At 50.6% G+C, this 19,791-nt stretch overlaps 1 protein-coding gene across 2 annotated transcripts in view; it reads right to left on the bottom strand.

The window, feature by feature from the left end:
- Prmt8 (protein arginine methyltransferase 8) overlaps positions 1–19,791 on the bottom strand; it is a 95,778-nt gene that overhangs the window by 23,346 nt on the left and 52,641 nt on the right. For both annotated transcript variants that reach the window (XM_058572353.1, XM_046423356.2), the window contains 4 exons: positions 18,306–18,461; positions 14,433–14,496; positions 2,246–2,388; positions 1,616–1,703 (listed from right to left, as the gene is read on the bottom strand). In XM_058572353.1, coding sequence (XP_058428336.1) covers positions 1,616–1,703; positions 2,246–2,388; positions 14,433–14,496; positions 18,306–18,461 — 451 coding nt within the window. The remainder of the gene's footprint in view (positions 1–1,615; positions 1,704–2,245; positions 2,389–14,432; positions 14,497–18,305; positions 18,462–19,791) is intronic.

Consider the following 19,791-nt stretch of genomic DNA (forward strand, 5'->3'; position numbering starts at 1 on the left):
TCTCAAGATTACCCAGTCAGGAAACGGCAAAGTCCAGAGCTGAAATTCAGGGCTGGCAGACTTCAAAGCATTTAACCTAAGGTACCCAACCCCTTGCTGCTCTCATTTGGAGATTTATCTCCTTCCTTCTTTAGGTCAAATATTAGAAATCTTACTAGATCAGCAAGAAACAGAACTCTGAGTGGGTTTCCAGGGCCTGGAGACTCAAACAACTGTCCCAGTCCCATCTTCTCCTGAAGTTGGCTCTGAACATCATGCTTTGATTTTGCAATTCCAGAAAAGTGTGCAAATACACACACACACACACACACACACACTCCCTAGCACAGTCCAGTGGAGGCCTCACTGGTGGCACTAAAGATTAGATGACAATTGTTGGAATAAAGGGGGCAACAATTTGGTGACTCTTGGCCTCTGGGGGCAGGAGGCCTGGGTTCACCTAATCAGCATGCGAAGTCCTCTGCGGTAATCTTGTCAAGCGGGGCCTGTCCACGCCATCACGGCAGCATCGACTGATTCTCCTGGACAGTTCAGAATTTCTGTCCCTTGCTCCAATTAGTTGTTTGTGTGCTTGCTTGTTTGATTCTTTGCTCTTTCGTTATGTCTGGATCTGGTTGAGGAGATGCAGCTGTGTCTAACCTCACAAACACACAGTAAGATTTCTCCCCATACTAGGCCTGCATTGCTGAGAAATGTTTTCTTTCAAAGGTAATAGAATAAAATAGTTCTTTTCCTTTCCAGACCAGATAAAATATTAGAGAGTGTTTTTTGTTTCATTTGTTTGTTTTACTTAAATTTTTTTAAGAGAACCTTTGTGTGTGTGTGTGTGTGTGTGTAAGAGAGAGAGAGAGAGAGAGAGAGACTGAGAATCGAACCCAGGGGTGTTCTACCACTAAGCTACATCCCCAGCCCTTTTATTTTGAGCCTGGTTCTTGCTAAATTGCCCAGGCTGCCGTCCTCCTGCCTGGGCTCCCAATTTCCTGGACGTACAGGAATGATCCACTGTGCCCAGCAGCGTCGCTCCTTTTCAGCTGGTGAGGCATTATGAATACACCTTTAATATGAGCCTCCTGCTCCCCCTGAACATGCACACGCAGAGACCTACACATACACGCACACATAAACACACCATTTGTTCAACTGTTCAAAGCGAAGTCTCCCCTCCTGCCCACCCTACTGCTATCCAATCTCTGAAAGAACCTCAGGGAAGAATACCTCTTTACCTAATGTGAAGAGGAATCTAAATTATTTTGACACATTTGAGTGGCCTGAAGGCAGATTCACAGTGATTGGCCAGGCTGGAGACCTGCCCCCGCTGACCCCTGTGATGGCCTTTAGGATGACTAAGCCTGCTCTCTGCAATTCTTTTCTTATTCGCTTTGCATTCCTTCTCTCACATCAGGACATTTCTCTTTTACCAGCCATATCGTTTATTTTCTTTCGTAAACCTCCCTTTCTTGGGATTGGAGAGAAACACAGAGAAGAATCCAGAAAGGGTCACAGACAAACTCTACCACAGGGATAGTGGCAGTGACCGGTCGACTCAGGCCCACTGAAGTGGCTCCCACCCCCAGTGTGCAACAGAAGTTCCAGGCAGAATGAAAAGGTGACTTACAGTGAATTTTGAAGTCCTTGTACTGTCTGTCTTCAATCGCTACCACGTACAAAGCTGCCCGGTCTGGAAACATAAGCCCTCCAGGTTTCTGTTGATGAATGGTGGGGAAATGGGTCTCGTAATCTATTCACCTGACAAAGACATCACATTTTGAACTGCACATAGAGTCACCAGACAAGCATCCCCTCGCCAGCATTTCTCATTCAAGGGACTGTCGCCTCGTCCAGGGTCAGGGCTGGGACAGCAATGCTCAATGTTTATTTTGGAGCAAGGAGAAGTCGGGGGACAAATGCAGAGTCGAGGGCACTTCAAAGCCAAGGTAAGCAACACGTTTGCTCGCTGGCAGTTATGTGAGTCCCAGGGGCTGTGGCCCAGGACAGACTTTTCTCTTGAGGGCAGCGAATGGGTGTCTACTATCGAGAGGCCTCGGTTAGACCTCAAGACATGCATTCTGACGGTTGCCTGTGGGACCAGGGTGAGCCTCCCATCCCTTAAAGCAGATATGCTTTACAGAGAGCGGCCTGGGAGAGCTCTCTCTGAAGTCCTCATATTCTCCCTAGGCTGTAGGCCATGGGGACAGCAGCGAGACAGCCAGCAGAACAATGTGGGGACAGCATGTGAGACACTTACCAGCCACTTGTCCCTGGCAAAGATCACTGTGTTGAGCATTGACTCATAGAATAGACAATAGCCCATCCACTCGCTGATGATGATGTCCACCTTCTCCACGGGCAGCTCCACCTCTTCCACTTTACCCTTAAATATGGTGATGACTGGAAAATAAAAACCCCAAGGCCACGCTTTTCGGGGACCCCACCGGGGAACCATGAGCTGCTCACTTCAGAGCACATCTCCAACTCTACCTTTAGGAAGGGATGTGCCTTGCTCTCGGCCAAGCCGATTTGTGCTAAGATCATTGAACACTACTTGCACATTTGCCCCCTAAAAGGCTTTCAGCAGTTACAAGGGCTGGCGTGCCTTGCCATCAGCTAGCTCTCCCGGCAGCCCTATGAAGTAAGCACGTCATTATTCTTCTCGTTTTTACAACAAAGGAAACTGAGGATTGTAGGTCAAACGGTGGCAGCGGAAACAGAGCCCAGGTCTGATATGATAGGACTGTAATCCTCCCATCAGTATCCCTGCCCATGACATTCAAATGCAAAGAAGCAAGGGATGCCTCCTCCATGCCCCTGCAAATATTTAGTCAGCACCCAACACCCCTGGGTGCCCTCGGTGTCTGAGAGGGAGGCAAATTGGTGTTTTGACAAGATCTGGATTCCACAGTCACAGAAACCTGGGGGTGAGTGCTGGGTCTTCTAATGGTTAGCTGACTGGCTTTACCCGTGTTATTTGACCTAACTTAATGCCAATTCCCCAGAGAACAACAGGGGAAAGTAAGGTCTACATAGAGGGACGTTGTACTGATTAAAGAAATGACACACGGGAAGTGCCAGGCCCACTGTTGAGGTCAGCAGAAGGTAAAAATGATCTGCCAGATTCCTTCTTGTTGATGGATGGATGGAGAGGGGACAGGAACCAAGCCCTGTTCTGAGTGGCCTCTACTTATGAGTTACTTCCAAGACCTCAGGTCCCACTGTGATTGGTAAAACTTCTTAATTGGGTTTTTGATCAACTGACACAGACATATACATGATTTTGGAGTCTTCTCTCTCTCTCTCTCTCTAATTTGTTGCCACAAAGATCAGAGCAAAATCTACCTTGGATGCTGCTACTAAATTGACAGAGTGATGTCCTGGTTGGCTACTTCCTTCTGAAATTCTCGCTCAGCACCCACCTCCCCACCGCCCCAAAGGCCACGCGGGGCCTGAGCTCTGAGGACAGGAACCAATGATGGCCTGGACCAAATCAACCACAGGTGTCATCAATCTGAGTTTCATGAAAATTAATTTGGACACAAGGCTGTTCCTTGGTGAAGGGCACAGAGTCCAGTGGCTTAACTTGGTGTCCTCACTGGGGACAATGCAGGTGATGACGGAGGGCCCATTAGCAACCTCTAGTGCTGGTTCACTCTACGCCTTCTGGTGTTTGATCTGGGGTCATCAGGAAGACCCTCCTCTACAAGGAGCCAGAGACTGTACATGAGAGCCGGCCCTGACCCAGGCCTCTGTGACCTTTCTGGTTACTACTCATGAGTCCCTGCCAAAATCTCCTTCTCCAGGGCCCTGAGACCCCAGGGCAGGGACTCAACCAAGAGCAGGGCCCAAGATACACCAAGAGAATTCACAAGGGCACAAAATCAAGGATTTTTGAAAATGCAAACAGTGCCTAATTTATTTCTTATTCTTATACACCTGACCTACCTACCTAATTACTGGCTTCTCTAAGTTTTTGGTAAACAGTTTTACAGTGTTTTAATGGCCATTCTCCTTCTCCTCCTTCTTCTCACGACTCCTGAAGGCTCTTCCCTGATGTCCACAGGTGTCTAGGCTGCTGTGGGTCAGGCCCTCCTCCTGTGTTATATCATGGCCTCCCTATGACCAGGTACATGTCTCTTCTGTCCTCTGGAGTCCCATGGCCTCCAACTGGGGTGTTTAACACAAGGCTCCACCCATGAGGATTCAGTGGACTGGGCTCCATTAGGAGCTGTGGGAAACAAATGGACAAGCACTTATAGGCTAGTTCAGCAAAGAGGTGTATGTGGAATATTCTTGGGTGCTCCCCTCGCCGCCAGTGAGTGAATACTGACCATATTCTCTGTGCTAGCCCTCTAATCCATCAGCTGCTATATCCTGATCAGTACAGCTTATGACAGATAAATAGATAAGATGGCTTGATAAGCAGACAGGTGCTTTGCAACAGGAAGAAGAAACACCTCCCTTGGGTTCAGATGTGAACTGGAACACAGACCCTACTCCTACCCTTGTCCAGGTGCTTCTGTGCAGTGCTCAACCCGTACAACTTTATGCTGTCATCTTGGAGGCAACAACTTATGCTCTTATTTCAACTGACAATGAACCCTGGGGAATCACCGCCTCTCCTTTGGGACCTCAGTTTCCTCAATAGTAAAAAGAAAAGAGGGGAAACAAAGGAAGTAAGTTGTATCAGAAATCCTTTGCAGTTCCAAAACACTAGGGTCCTTCAAATACGTACTGAGCACTCACATTCTGTAAGGCACTCGGTGAGGTGTCCTGGTAAGGGCAGCTGACATTTATATAAAGTGCCACTACAATATCCAGTTTAGTTCTAAGTTGCAACAATTCTTGGAGCCTGATTTTTTTTCTCAGAGGCCACATATTTCCTATGGACACAAACACAACTGCCAAGATGAATCGAAGATATTTATGAGGACTGTAGTCATCACTGTAACCACTTCAATCCCCAAATTCAATTTCCAATCTGCAAAATGATACCTCTTGTGGTAGAATTTGTGCCAATCTGTTAGAGGCTGTGGACCAACATATGGCATGAGGCTGGCTTGAAGAATTTGTGGGGACTCACAGCTCCGGTTTTCCCTTCTCCACATCACGGTTTTTCAAGGGGGTCTAAGGTTCTGGGTAGCTTCAGGCTGCAGACACCCCGGCCCAATCTGGACCCCACATCAGCAAAACTGCACCAGCTCAAGGTTGCATTGAGGCCACTAACAGGGCTGTGTTCTTATTCCATAAGGATGGTGGAAAGTTTGTTCAACTACCTGTGACAGGACCCTGGCTCGTCAACTGCAGGATGATTAATCATAACTAAATGCACAACAGGGAGTGATAAACTCTAAACTGGGAACTTTCCCCCGTAGCAAATTAGACATCCAGAAATGTTATATTAGTGTTCTTTTTCTTTTTCTTTCAATTTGAGCAGTTATTTCAGAAATGTAACCATTCTGGTTAAAGGTAATTTTTATTACCTTTAATATTAAAAAATTATATTAAAAATATTTTAAAAGGTATTAAAAAATTGGAGCTGGGCACAGTAGCACATGTGTATAATCCCAGTGGCTTGGGAGGCTGAGGCAGGAGGATCGTGAGTTCAAAGCCAGCCTCAACAAAAGCAAGGCACTAAGCACTCAGTGTGACTCTGTCTCTAAATAAAATACAAAATAGGGCTGAGGATGTGGCTCAGTGGTCGAATACCCCTGAGTTTAATGCCTGGTACCAAAAAAAAAAAAAAAAAAGCAAAAATTTAAAAACCTCATTGGGCCAGCACAACATTTGAGCCTCCATTGCATCCACCAAAGTCAGATGACCCTGTGGAGTCTGAAGTTAGTGATGTTCCCGTTTCAAATTCCTCACATCTGGGAGCAAATACTGTCCCACAGAAAAGTGGGCATTAGGGTCATGTGCCTGAGGACAAGAAGGACATATGAGCCAGTGACACTGGCAATGACACCCTACTGCAGCAAGGCCCCTGGCCATTCCCTCTCCACTCCCTCAGAACTTCACTTGCTTGTCTATTTTGGGGACACCCACGCTGACTGCCATGCACCTTCTGAGGGCCTGACTCGCCTCCAGCCTAGGAGCTCCAGCTCCCGGCTGTCTATTCTAGGTTCCTATTTCCAGGATCTAACAGAGCACTTGACTCCCCACAAGCATTCAAAACTCGTTACTGCATGAATGGATGAATGAATGAGCAATTTCAGAAGAGAGAAAGAGAGAAAGCGCATGCATTGGGTTAAGAAACAAAAGATCTTCCAACTCATCCTAATTATGATAGTAAAAAATTGCTATTATTTGAAAAGCAACATGCAGAGTTAGGGTTAGGGTATATATTATCTCAATCATCCTCCCAGGACTTGCGTGGCTGATTTTACTCATCCCTTTGCCTGATGAGAGAAGTGGAACTCATCAGAGTCAAACTTTGGACCCAAAACCAACCTGGCTGTGTGGTCTTGTGCAAGGCACGCAGCCCCCCCTGAGGTTCCTTCCCTTTGCCTGGTGGGTGGATGCAATAATGTCTGGCCTGTCTGCTACCTTGGGTTGCTTAGAGAATAATGAAGAGATCATCCTCAAGCTTGGGAAGTTGAGAGAAAAGAAATCAGAGAAGGGAAAGGACTCAATGGTCCTTCTCCTGAAGGCTGGTCAGGTTGGTTGGCAGGTGGAGGAGAGAAAAGCATCACCAGCAGCCAGGGCGGGGACAGAACCCATCAATCTTCCCTGGCCTCAGCGCCTGCCCCAGCTCCCTGCCCTTGTTTTCTGCAGGGCCCAGATGTGTGCATAAACCTCTCTCAAGTAGGTCGGAACCAGCCCAATCTGGAGCCTGTGGTGACAGAAGAACATCAGTATCTTTATCTTCTACATCTAGTAGGACTTGGCTGTGTCCTGCAGCAAACAGACCCCATTACTAGAGTGGCATGGGTGGCCCCAGGTGCCACGGACCTTCAGTATAATTCGTACCACTATATGGTACCCAGATTCCTATTCATCCAAGAGCATAAAGCTTGAGGTTCCGCCTTGTCCCCAGTGCATGATCTGCCCCATTCTGTGTGCCAGCCTGCTCTGGCTCCCGGGAGGGAAGCTTAAGTCCTACTGGCTTCAGTCAGAGCCTTTTCCTGGCCAGAAGCCCCACCTGGCATCTCTCCTCCCTAAGCAGTGAATGTAAACCATACTAGAACTCTTCCCCACCCCAAAACACCTCTACCACTTAGAACCCCTTGCCTGGCCCAGCCTGCCAGAGGAGAGCGTAGGCCTGGCTGGTGGGGGCAGGGAGGGGTATGGGAGGATCGGGTGAAATCAGTTGGCGTGTAAAAGACAACCAAGCTTTCCCTGGATTCAGGTACTCAAAAACTCACTCCCCATTTCACTTTCACTCACTGGCTGTAGCAGAGGTTTACTAGGGACGGACAGAATTGTGCCCCACCTTAGGGAACTGACGAAGATGCTCTTCCACAGCTGTGGGTTCAGCATCTGCGGATTCAACCAAAATGAAATCAAAAATATTTTTTAAAAGTTGTTTCTTTACTGAACACAGACTTCCCCTTCTTGTCACCGTTGCCTAAGCAATATAGTAGAACAACTATTTACACACATTTGCATTGTATTCAGAGTGATGAGTAAGGCAGAGATAATTTCAGTACCCAGGAGGATGTGCCTGGGCTACGTGCTACTGTGCCACTTGAAACGAGGAACTCGAGCATCCTCAGATTCTGGTACCAGCAGGGCATGGTGACACACGCTTTTAATTCCAGCAACTCAGGAGGCTGAGGCAGGGGGGTCACAAGTTCAAAGCCAGCCTCAGCAATTTAGCAAGGTCCTAAGCAACTTAGCAAGACCCTGTCTCTAAATAAAATATATAAAGGATGTGGCCCAGTGATTGAACACTCCTCTTCAGGAGATTCTGAAACCCATTCCCTACTGACACAAGAGATTACTATACAGTTGTCCCTGTGTGTGAAACACTGTCCCCCCTCTTAGCACGGACCTCTTCATCTTTCAGGTCTCTGCTTCAGCACCCTCTTCTCTGAAAATTGTCCCCTGCTCGCCATCAGCCCCAGAAGGAAGAAAGGGAGGGAGCAGAGTGGCCGGCAGCCCCGAATCAGAGCACCTGCTGACCCCCATCATGCAAAGACTTTCAGGCTAAGGACACCCCGCCCGCGGCGTCACTCAGGCAGGGCTGAGGAGAGGGGCATGCACAGAACTGGCCCTTAAAGAAAGCAGTCCCCTGGTTTTCTCCACCACCACAACGTGTTTCTAAGAACTTTCCCATTTTGTAATCACGTGGTGATTTTGTCTGCTCTCTCACCTTCACAGCTATCTTCTCTGTGACTTTGGAAGCTTTGTGACAGCAAAAAATTTACTGTCCTTGTCACACTCCCTTGTGCCTGGCTCAGAGTCTGGCATGAGGGACAATAATATCTAAAGGGATGAATCAGTGAAACTCACTTCTGAGATTATTAATGGGTTATTTTACCAGCGGTTAGGAAAAGAAGTACCAATGGCCGGTAGGCACTAGGACAAGTTCATTAAAAACACTTGTATGTGATTACTCCCATTTCTTCTTTTGACAGGGTCATTAGTCAAGTTAATAAATGAAATAATAATAGCAACAGTAGCTAACGTGTATTGGCTGCTTGCTGCCCACCAGACGCTGCTGTGGTGTGCTACAGGGTCTCAGCAACTGGCTCTCCAGAGGATAGAAGCCTGATTTGTAGAATCTTCCGATTTCTTGATAGCAAAGAATACTTAGAAATATTCACATTTCCACCATGATCAATTTCAAGCCCTTAAACTTCACCGTTCCACAAATTTACTGAAAATTTAGCAGTCAGATGCCCTAGATTGCCACCCTTTTACTGAAGCAAATATATAATTCTCACAGCAACCTTGTGAAATAGGAGTCACAATTATTCCCACTTCACAGATGAGGAAACCAAGGCAGAAAAATCACAAGCTGAGTGTTCAGGAAGTCCTGTTCTAGGGCCAGCGCTTACAGGACACCAGGTGGAGACGGGAGCAGGACTTTGACGAGGCCTCTCCTCCACTGCATCCCACTGGAGAAGGTGGCAGATTGTCAAGGGGCTTCACATCTGGGGCTTCATGACTGCATTCCAAGGAGCTGGTGAAGAGCAGAATGTCAAGAAGCCCACAGGAGCCCCCACACTCACCACAGGGCATCAACAAATGTGTAGATTTGAGGAGGGAGGGGTGTGGGAGTCTTAGTAGTTTGTAACAAGGGACCAACTGTCTCAATGGGAAGTTTAGTATGAGTAAGAAACACGACTCCCAGTTTGGATGCAAAACACGCGGCATCCAGAGGTAGGCTGGTTGATGGAGCCCAGCAGTAGCGTGTGAACCGGCCACGGGCTGTAGCTGGTCCCCAGCTAGAACAGGGTGGCGCGGTGTTTTCCACACTGCTGACGGGAACTGGAGCTGCGCTATCAGAGGTACAGTGTGTGGCTCCCCCAGGCCCCTGGCTGAGCATCACCCTCAGAGGGTGCGGGGCATGCTGAAGCACACTTGGCCCGAGGAGAAGGGAGCCCAATCAAACTCTCCCAAGCAAAGGGGGCAGAAAGTGGGCTGTGTAGCCTGCATCTGTGGGAGAAAGGAGGCTCCTCACTCTGTGTGGCCCCAAAGGAAAGAAATAGAACATTGGCAAGGTTAGCAGGAAGCAAAGTCCACCTCTGTGGAAAAAAAGTGCTTTCTGACAACCCCAGCTCCCCAGATGGCTGGTAGTGGGATCCCCATCAAGAGGATCACGAGGGTCATCCCAGAATGACACACCTGCGTAGCATGGAAGAAAACTGTAGGGAGACAGAATCGGGCATCGTCTAGGTAAGGTTCGAAGTGCATGGCCAAGAATTACCAAGGTGGAGAACATCAGGCCTGAAATGATCTACAGCTGCTTTATTGAGCACCTGTTATGGGGGAGGGCTTGTATTAAGCACTTTGCCTATATTATCTATAACTCCCAGTGATCCCGCAAGCTGTGCAATGGTGTATCTCCTCTCTGGGGAGCTCTTTAAAGGCTTCAGAGGCCCCTATCTCCATTGTCACTGGGCTGCATCCTGCTACCCACTGATCTCTTCCACCCGTGACACTTATGCTTAGAACATGCACAAAGGGAAGAGAAAGGAGGGGTGTTTTGTTTTCCTTTAGATTTCTGAGAAGCAAATGGGTGAGAGTGTTTGCATATGGAATTATGAAAATCCTCTCAGTCTGCTCTCCAGTGTCAACTCTCACGAGCGACCCAGGCTTCCCAAGCACCTGGACAGTACAGAGGCTTCCTCGTCACAGAGGAAATGATGGTTGTCAGATGCTCCAGTCAAAGAGGAGTCACTGACGTGCGTGAGGGCCACGTGGGGAGTGAGGTGCGTGAAGGCTGTGTGTCTGCTGCAGGTGGCTTCCCGTAGGTGTGTCTCCATGTGAATCAATCAATCCCAAGTTGCTGTGTGGGGAGGATAGGGAGAGAGACGGATCGCTTCTGGGAGGCAGGTATTTTGTGCCCCATGTTGTTATTTACGTCTCCACACCCACACTCCTGAGATCTGCACAATTAGACATGGCGATGTTTCAAAGCATTTCCATGGAAGCATCCGGGCACTCGAGCTGTCCTCTTTGAGTCCACATGCCAAGGCTGAGTGAGCTCGTGCAGCTGACCAGGCCTCGGGTGGCTCTGTCAACTCCACCCGCCTGTTGCAACCTCTAAGAAATAGACAATTTGGCATTACGGAGTCCCCTTTGCCAGGAGTCCCCTCCTTGGGACAGTGTGTGTGAGGGGAAGGAATAGGGACAAGGCATGGGGAGGCTCTTCTCTTAGGGACAATGCCTTCTTGGGTCTTTGCCTCAGTGACACAGAATCAAGTCTGAGCTACCAAATCAGAGCATCAAACGATTCCACCCTAGAGATACTCAGTGGAGCTCAAGGGCTGGATGTCCAGCTGCCCTGGGAAAGGTGGGGTGTGGATGCCACAGCTCGGGACGGTGAAGCTTGAGTGGGGAGAGGGGGCCCAGCTGGGCACATCAGAGCCCAAGAGGGTTGAGAAGGAGCCCTGGGGAGGACAGGTCCATTGCAGAAGAGTAGAGGCCCAGGGCGAGGAGGCCTCTGTGCAGGCGGAGGCCCACATGAGAAGGCTTCACAGGGAACTGGCAGGAGGTGGCGGCAGCTACAGGAGATTGGTCATACACAGCAGATCCTGGTTGGGTAAGTGAGCATGCAAATAATGGAGGTTGGGAAAAAACTAGAGTAAGTCCTGTGGCCCTGGGTGAAAAGCGGAGGTGTCCCAGGAGCTCAGGCTTGACAATAGATATAGACAAATAAGCGCTGTACAGAGGTGCGCACACACTCCCTGGGCTTTCCACGGTCAACCAGCCTGGGAACATCAGGACCCTAAAGCCAATGGGCGAACCTAGCCCCAGATCCTCATTTCTAAACGCAGTCCCTGGGATCAAGGGGAAACAGCGGATCTGAAAACAGAAGCCACAACCTGAACAAGCCTGGACGATCTGCTGCCAGAGAGCGAGAAAACCTGCAAAAAGGGAATGAAGTGTGTGGAAAAGACAGAAGCCAGCTTGAAGGGTGCCCAGAGACCCAACTGGGAGCAGCCCGAGTATCCAAGTAAGAAGTGATAACAAGCATAACCCATTAAATTCAACTAGGAGTCCATGGGGAGATGAATTAACACATAATGAAAAAAAAAGGTAGCTGGATGGGCGGATGCATATTGCACACAAGGTGAATATTTGGCCAAATGTGGGGGCACACGCCTGTACTCCCAGAGGCTTGGGAGGCTGAGGCAGGAGGATCATGAGTTCAAAGTCAGCCTCAGCAACAAGTGAGGCGCTTAGCAACTCAGTGAGACCCTGTCTCTAAATAAGATGCAAAATAGGGCTGGGGATGTGGCTCAGCGGTCGGGTGCCCCTGAGTTCAATCCCCAGTATCAATAAATAAATAAATAAATAGATAGATAGATAAGTAAGTAAATAAATACATATTTAAATAAAAGATGAATATTTGATGAGGAATGACATTGTTCCTAGCTGGGATCTGTGATGTCCCCCAAAGTTCCATGGGTTGAAGGCTTGGTCCCAGCTGCTGGTGCTATTGAGAGGTGGTGAAGAATTTAGGAGGAGGGGCCTGCATGGAAAAAATAGGTCCTATGGGTGTGTCCCTGAAGGGTAGGTCTTGTTCTGGCTCCTTCCTCTCTCTCTCTGCTTCCTGGCCCTCAGCAGGTTCACAGCTTTGGCCGACCACACTCCCCGCCATGACATACCTCACCACTAGGGCCAAAACAATGACCATGGGCTGAAATCTCTGAAACTGTGAAGCAAAATAGATCTTTCCTCCTTTTGAGTTGCTTATGTCAGGTATTTTGTCACAGTGATGTAAAGCTGAGTAGCACAGAGATGTTAATATGATTTCAAAGCACCTTCCCCAGGAAATCTTACTAATCTCGAAGGGGAACAGGGCAACTCTGCCACAGAGAAGCCTGGTAGACATGGCATTACCAAGTGGTCAAAGCAGACGCTCTCAGTAACAGGAGAAGCCAAAGTGTCATGTAATGAGAACGCGGCATCTTATCTGGGATGCGTCTGCCCGAGATGCATCACCTGAACCCCTTCATGGGGACAGGCCACGCTCGATCCTGCCCAGAGTCCTGTAACTTCTGCTGGGTTCTTTTCCTCTGAACTTGGTGCTTTGGTCTGAGTGTGTCCCTGAAAAGTTCATGTGTTGGAACCTTAATTCCTCTGTGTGGCAGTGTTGAGAGGTGGGGCCTAGAGGGAGGTGTCTGGGTCATGGCCCTGGAGCCCCAGTGAATGGATTCATGTCTTTTCGAGGGAGGGGTTAGTTAGTACCAGAGCAGGTTGTTGTGTCCCTTGGCTTTCTCTGGTTTTCTCTCTCACCATGTGACCTTGCTTCTGTACACACCTGCTTTCTCTTCCACTTTCCACAATGAGCTGAAGAACCAAGAAGCCCACACCAGATACAACTGCCCAATCTTGAACTTCCATGCCTCCAGAATTATGAATGAAAGTCAACCTTTTTCCTTTGTAAAATTTCCAGTCTCAGGTCTTGTATTGTAGCAATAGAAAACAGACTAAGGCACTTGGTCAGCCTGGTGCCTTCCTGTTAGTCAAATTTGAGTTTAAATGTGATCCCGTCAGAAAGCATCTAACCTAAAGTAATCACCTGGTCCCTTTCTATCATATCACTCTACTTCAGTGCACAGAGGAGCACTTATCGCCCTCTGGTATTTTTCTTTGTCTTCTGATTTGTTTAGCATCTGTCATTCCACATTCCACTGGAACACAGAATCCATGAGTTCTGTGTTCTGTCCACAGAGCCTGGCTCACAGTGATACACACATGGTTGAGTGAACCATGCTACTGCCCCTTCAGGAGTCTCCAGCAAGTGGGTTAAACAGCAAACAAGTGGTAGGGCTGAGGCCACATGGAAATAGGTCAGTCTATAACTGTGTGTGGAGGCAAGAGAACCACTGGACCTGGCCTCTCTGGTCAGACACCCCACAGGGGAGCAGGAGGTTTGGTGCCCAGCGGGGAGCCTGGCCCTGGAGCTGGGCTGCCTCAGCACAGAGCTGGAAGGCAGGCTTTTTAGGGACTCAGCAAGACTTCAAGGCCTGGGCTCCCTCCCGCCGTGGCCTCCCGTTCCAGCCTCTTCCCCAGGCCTACGGACCGGCCCTCAACCTTGCCCTCGCTCAGGAGTGCCCTTCCCTCCCAGCCTCATGCTCTCCACCCCTGGAATTCCACGTGGGCTCTTTCTTGTGCACGTGTCCCTCCCAGGCCTGCTGCTCCCAGTGGATTTGGGCCCACTGACCAGAAACGGCAGCTCGCCCTGCTCAGGGAGGTCCTCTGATCAGGGGCCCCGACAGGTCTAAGGTGGGCATCGAGACAGGGGCCGGGGATGTCGCAGTCCATGGGCGAGGAGCGAGAGGAGGAAGGGGAGGGAGGGGATGCACTTTTCTTTATGATCAGACTCCAGCGTGGAGAAGGTCCCAGGAGCAGCACGGTTGCCTGGGCAGTCCACTGGCAACAGGGGTCTGCCAGGATGGCCGGGGGCAGGTGATGGGCAGAGGTAGGCCCGGGGAACGTGAAGACAGGAGGAGGGAGAGGAAGACTGCCATTGTGCAGAGCTCAGCAAGGTGCCTCCAGGTCAGTGAAGCAGAGGCAAGATAATCAGGGATTCAGCCATGGGTGGGGCCTGCTGAGAGCTGACCTCTGGCTGGCATGGTAAGGCGAAAACCTGAGACCCCAGGGTCACCGTCCTGTTCTCGGGGGCCTCGGCGAGGTGCTCCGCTACCTCAGGCCAGGAGCTCTGGACTCTCCCCTAGGATGTCAGTCTGTGACCCCCAAACAAGAAAGCGCAAGCCCCCTCCCCGCTCCATCCATGGGAAAGTACTCGGAGGTGGCCTTACTGTTGTCCAGGTGGTTGGCCTTAATGATCTTCTCCGAGTAGTCAGAAATACTGGAGCACTCGATCTAGACAGGGCACAGAACAAAGGAGCAGCATGTCAAGAAGAGTCACAGCATGTCTGCTGCAGCCTGGGTCTGGGAAGCCCCCAAAGCCCTGTGTGAAAGGCTGTCCCCAGCCTGTGGCACTATGGGGAGGGGGGTGTCACCTTTAGGAGGCAGGGCCTAGTGGGAGGAAGTTAGGTGACTGAGTGCATGGTCTGGAAGGGGATACTGGGACCCCAACCCTTTTTTCTCTTTCTCTCTTTGGTTCTAGGTTTCCATGAGGTGAACAACTTTGCTCTACCATCTACTCCAACCACAATGCTCTGCCTCACCACAGGCCCAAAGCAATGGAGCCAGACAGCCAGAGGCTGAAATATCTGAAAACATAAGTCAATAAACCTTTCCTCCTTAACAGTTGTTTATGTCAGGTATTTTGTCACAGTGACAGAAAACTGACTCATACAACATCCAATACCAGCTTAATGAACGGAGAAGTTTCAGGTCTAGAGAGGTGTGGTGACTTGCCCACAGCTGCACAATAAATAATGGCAGAATAAATTAGGGACGGAATTTGTGCCCTCTCAAGTCCAGTGTCCTTCCACTAAATTGGATTGTCTTCATAAGGGGCTAACACCTGGCTGCAGTCCATGATGAAGGACCTGATCTTTGTTCTGGAGATTTAAGAACTAGTGATCCTCACCTCCTGGCTAGAGGATAATGGGAAGAGGTAACACAGCCACTGACCTCCCAGGGAGGTGTTGGCCAGAGTTGCCACAATCCTTCCTCTACATTCCCCACATTAAACCCTCCCAAGGTGAACCATGCACATTTCTGACCACATGGGAAATGCCAGGTCAGGACTTTAGGGCTGGTCTTAAGATGCTCCCCTACCTCACTACACACATTAGCTTCAACCCTCGCTATAGTTGGGATAGTTACTAAAAGGCTTTTTTGCCTGTCTGTGGAAGGTAGTAGAACCTTTAGGAGGTGGGGCCTAGAGGGAGGAAGTGAGGTCAATGGGGACATGCCCTTGAAGGAGATATTAGGACCCAGGTCTTTGTTCATTTCACTTCTGACCATGAGGTAAGGCCTTTCTCTTGCCATATGATGCGCTGCCTCATCACAAGTCCAAAAGCAATGGAGCCAACTAACAATGGGCTAAAAACCTAAAAAACTGTAAAACCAAAACAAACCTTTCCTCTTTTTAAGTTGATTATTGGGAGTATTTTGTGACAGTAATGAAAGCTGACTCATGCAACCCTTCTGCAGACTCCACTCTTGAAAGGATTTATTTCTTTTAATCTGGAAGTCCTTTCTAGGATCCCTAAGCCTCCTAAGTGAAGGGCCAACATATTTGAGAGATGTATGAATCATTAGCTCACAGCAGGACCTTGTGGGAATAGTTGGAGATCAAGCCCCAGCCCTAGGATGTGCTATCAGAGATTTCTGGGAAACAGATGGGCACCTGTCAAGCGCTGCCCCGACCTCCCTAGCTGGCTCTCCCACAGGGCTAGCCTGTGCCAAGGCCCTGGGCTGGACTCACCTCCACACTGAGGCCCCATCTCAGACTGCCCTAGGGCCTCACGAAGGGACCATTCCCTTCAGAAGTCATTGCAGAGGGCCACCATGGAGTTTCTGACAATCAGTGTCTGCCTTTGGGGCTGGAAATGGGTCTGGCCACTGTTAGAGGAACAGCTGAGCAGGCAGACCCTGGCCCAAGCTCAGGTCCAGGAGGCCCTCGCACTCCTGGGCGGCCAGCTCTTGGCCCTCGGGTCTCACGGTCTTCAGAACCAGGCCTCTGTCCTCCTCTCCTCCCGGCTTGCCACCGTCCCACCATCCCCGAGAGGTTACTGAGGTGAATGGTGAAAACACAGGCTCCTGGCCAAGGAGCTGGTCTCCCATCAGGCCTCCACCTCCTTCTACCGGGGCCTCTGGGGCCTGGAGACAAGGTGCAGCCCGTCTCAGGTGGTCCTGTGAGGACAAGGTGGGCTCAAGTGTGAAACTCCAGCACCACCAGCTGCCCACGGCTTCCCGGACACGCCAGGCCACTCCGTCCCCGTCCCTGTCATCTTCCTCCGCCTCTTAATGGCCCTGCCTTCTCATCCTTCTCTCACACTTTCTCCTTCTTTTTCTTCCTCCTTATTTTCTGATCCTGCTGTTCCTCTGGCTCCTCGCGTCTCTCTGGTCCTCTCTGCTCTTCATTTCTCTCCGTGTCTCTTTCTCTGCCTCTGTCTCCACTTCCTCACAGTGGTCTCTCCTCCCTTCTCCCTGCTCCACCCTGGCCACCATCTCCCTCCCTGGGGAGGGGCCGTGGGCAGAGGGGGGAGCCTGGGAGAGAAGAGCCTGTGAGCCATCCATCTGTGGCGGGCTGCCTATGAGAGCCGCTGAGGCTGTGCCAAGTCCCCACAGCTGGGAGCTCTTGACAGCTCCTTGGCTGGAGCCCCCGTGACTCAGGAGCCAGGGACGGCGCTGCCTTTCCCAGCCCTGTCCCGTCCCCTACCTAGGCCTGTGCTGACCACCGGGCCTGGGCCCTGGGAGAGAAAGCAGGCAGGGATCACCAGATGACCCCAAGGGCACCTCGAAGGCACGTGACCTCACGTGACCTCTCTGTGGGTTGAAACTGTGCCCTGCCAGGGGCCACTGTCCTGGTGAGGGGACCTAGAGAAGGAAGCCTGATGGGGAGGGGCCACAGCTGTGATGATGACCGTGACGATGACGATGACGATGATGATGACAGCAGGTGACAATGTGCCTCGTGGGCATCACGTAGGCCCCTCCTCTCAGCACAGGCCTCAGCTGAGCTTTTACAGCTGTTCCTGTTCAAGGCTGCACCCCAGGTACCCCGAGGAAAGCCTGGGCTCCCAGAAGACCCTACAGCCACTGTCCAGGGGCATGAGAGAGGAAGGAGCACTGTCCTGTTGGAGGCTCAGGGGCCAGCCCCGGGGACCGGGGTGCCCAAGGGGACTTAGGGGCTCTGGTGGACCCAGGAGCCTGGAGCTCCTGAGGACAGGCTCCAGAGGCCCAGCACAGCTAGAAAGACACTCCCGCGCACTATTCCAGGCCCCAGGGCCTGGCCATGGGCCGGCTGGAGTCCACTGGGTGTCGGCCTCTGTTTTCCAGCCCTGGACCCTCAGCCATATTCCATCAAGGGCTGGCAGCTCAGAGCTCTTTCCAGTTCTTTCCAGCTCCGACTCTTCCTGCCCTTCCCTGTCCTGGCTGCGTGGCCACATCCTGGGAGCCAGGGGAGGCTTCCCAGAGCAGCTTCCCTCTCCAGCCGGAGGCCTGCAGTGCCAAAGCAGATTTAAAGGGACCAACTTGCTCCTTAAAGATAGAGGAAGGAGATTGCCTGCCCTCTGCTAGGGCCCCTATCCTCCAGCCGTGACAACAAGCCCTGAGCTCTGGCCATCTGCCCGGCACCCTCTGAGCACTTCCACATTTGAGGCACACCACAGCCTATGGGCAAGGTTCTGTGACCTCCCCATTCTACAGACGCAGAATGTCCAGGGTCACACACTTGATGGGTGGAAGTGCAGAGGGTCAGACCAGAGCTCACGACTAACCAGCGAGGGCAGAACTCAGTTCTGTAAGTTAAGGATGACCTCAGGAAGGCCCGAAAATCAGGAGAGCCAAAGCCCTTCATAAATGTCACCAGTTGCCAGGGCAAGAGGTTGGGGCCATGCCTGGTGACAGGGAGCCTGCCCACCCCGAGAGCCACGCTTGGTTTTCTCTACTCCTCCGGAGCAAGCGTGTCCCTCCAGGAGGGGCCGGGGGAGACGCACGGGCAGGGCCAGCTCCGGGAAGCCGAAGCAGTGGGGAGGGCAGGGCACGCTCACCCCAAACACCTTCCTGGCCCCGGCCTTGGCGGCGAACATGGAGAGGATCCCAGTCCCACTGCCCACGTCCAGCACCACCTTGTCCTTGAACACGTGCTTGTTGTGGTACATGGAGTTCCGGTAAGTGAGCGTCCGCACCTCGTCCTTCAGCATCTCCTGTGGTGGAAGGGAAGGGAAGGCAAGGTCAAGGCAATCAAGGTACCAGGGGGACAGCAGGGCCATGCACCCCTGGACCACCCCAGAAAATGCTTCCAGAATCTCAATATCACGGGGCACAGCCACAGAAAACTAGGGTGGGGCAGCTGGGCCAGAGACTCCCTGTATGGTTCCAAACTACCCAGAAAAATAACTTGGTGCCATCAGAAGAGAAGCTCAGGTCCGAGCTTTAGAAAGTTCTATTTTACCAAAGAACACAGGGAGCAATTATTCCAACTCAATGTGAGAGATTTAAGTTAGATCTGAAGCAGAATTTTCTGCTATGATAAAAGAATTGTCATTTAACAGGGTTTTTTTTTTCCTTAATATTTTTAAAATTGTACATGGACAGAATATCTTTACTTTGTTTATTTATTTCTATGTGATGCCGAGGATCAAACCCAGTGCCTCACATATGCGAGGCAAGTGCTCTGCCACTGAGCCACAGCCCCAACTCCTGAACAGGTTATTAAAGACAGTTTTTTTATGTGTATGTACTTTCATTTTATTGGCTTGTTTGTTTTTGAGAATGGAAGACATGCTTCTCTCTCCAGAAGTAGGTGCTTGGTAAAAACTGGAACCTGATAAACTGTGAAAACTGTCTGTTGCCCAGTGAGAACATGATGGATCTATGTATGTGGTAAGGCAGGGACCCCTGGCCATTCAAATTACGGACAGATGCTTTCAGCTAACTCATCACCAACAGTGTTGGGTTATCTTTTTTTCCCTACAGAAATTAATGTTATTGAAGTATAATTTGGATACAATAAAAAGCTCAGGTTTTAAGAGTGGCCATGCATCACTTCATGCTTTCTGAGGAGTGCGTCGCCAGGTGACTTCCTCGCTGTGTGAACATCATACAAACTTGGATGTCACCAGGCTGCGATCTCATGGTCCACAGCCCTCCATGGGGTCCCAGGTGCCCGCAACACCCTAGTGTGGCACATGACTGAAGTGGCCAGTGTGAGGATTTTGACATGTACGCATCGGCACCACGGCCATAGGCAAGATCCGCAATATTTCCTTTACCCTGGAAGGTGCCTCGCTCCCCGGTGACACCCGATCCCGCCCCCAGTCCACATGACCAGTATTCTGATTTCCGTCCCCAAGCTTCCTCCTGCCTGTTCCAGACCTTCATGCAGATCGAACCGGCTAGCATGCGCCTTTTTGTGTCTGGCTTCTTTGCTCTACATAAAGCTTCGAGATTCATTCGTTCGCGTGGCTCCGCGTATCCAGGTTTGTTTTCTGTTGTAGTTTTTGTTGTTGACTAGCACGTCATGGCACGAGCATA

This window comes from Marmota monax, unplaced genomic scaffold (assembly GCF_021218885.2).
Source record: "Marmota monax isolate L192 unplaced genomic scaffold, Marmota_monax_Labrador192_F-V1.1 WCK01_AAM20220418_F8-fsc00356, whole genome shotgun sequence".
Taxonomy (NCBI): Eukaryota; Metazoa; Chordata; class Mammalia; order Rodentia; family Sciuridae; genus Marmota; species Marmota monax.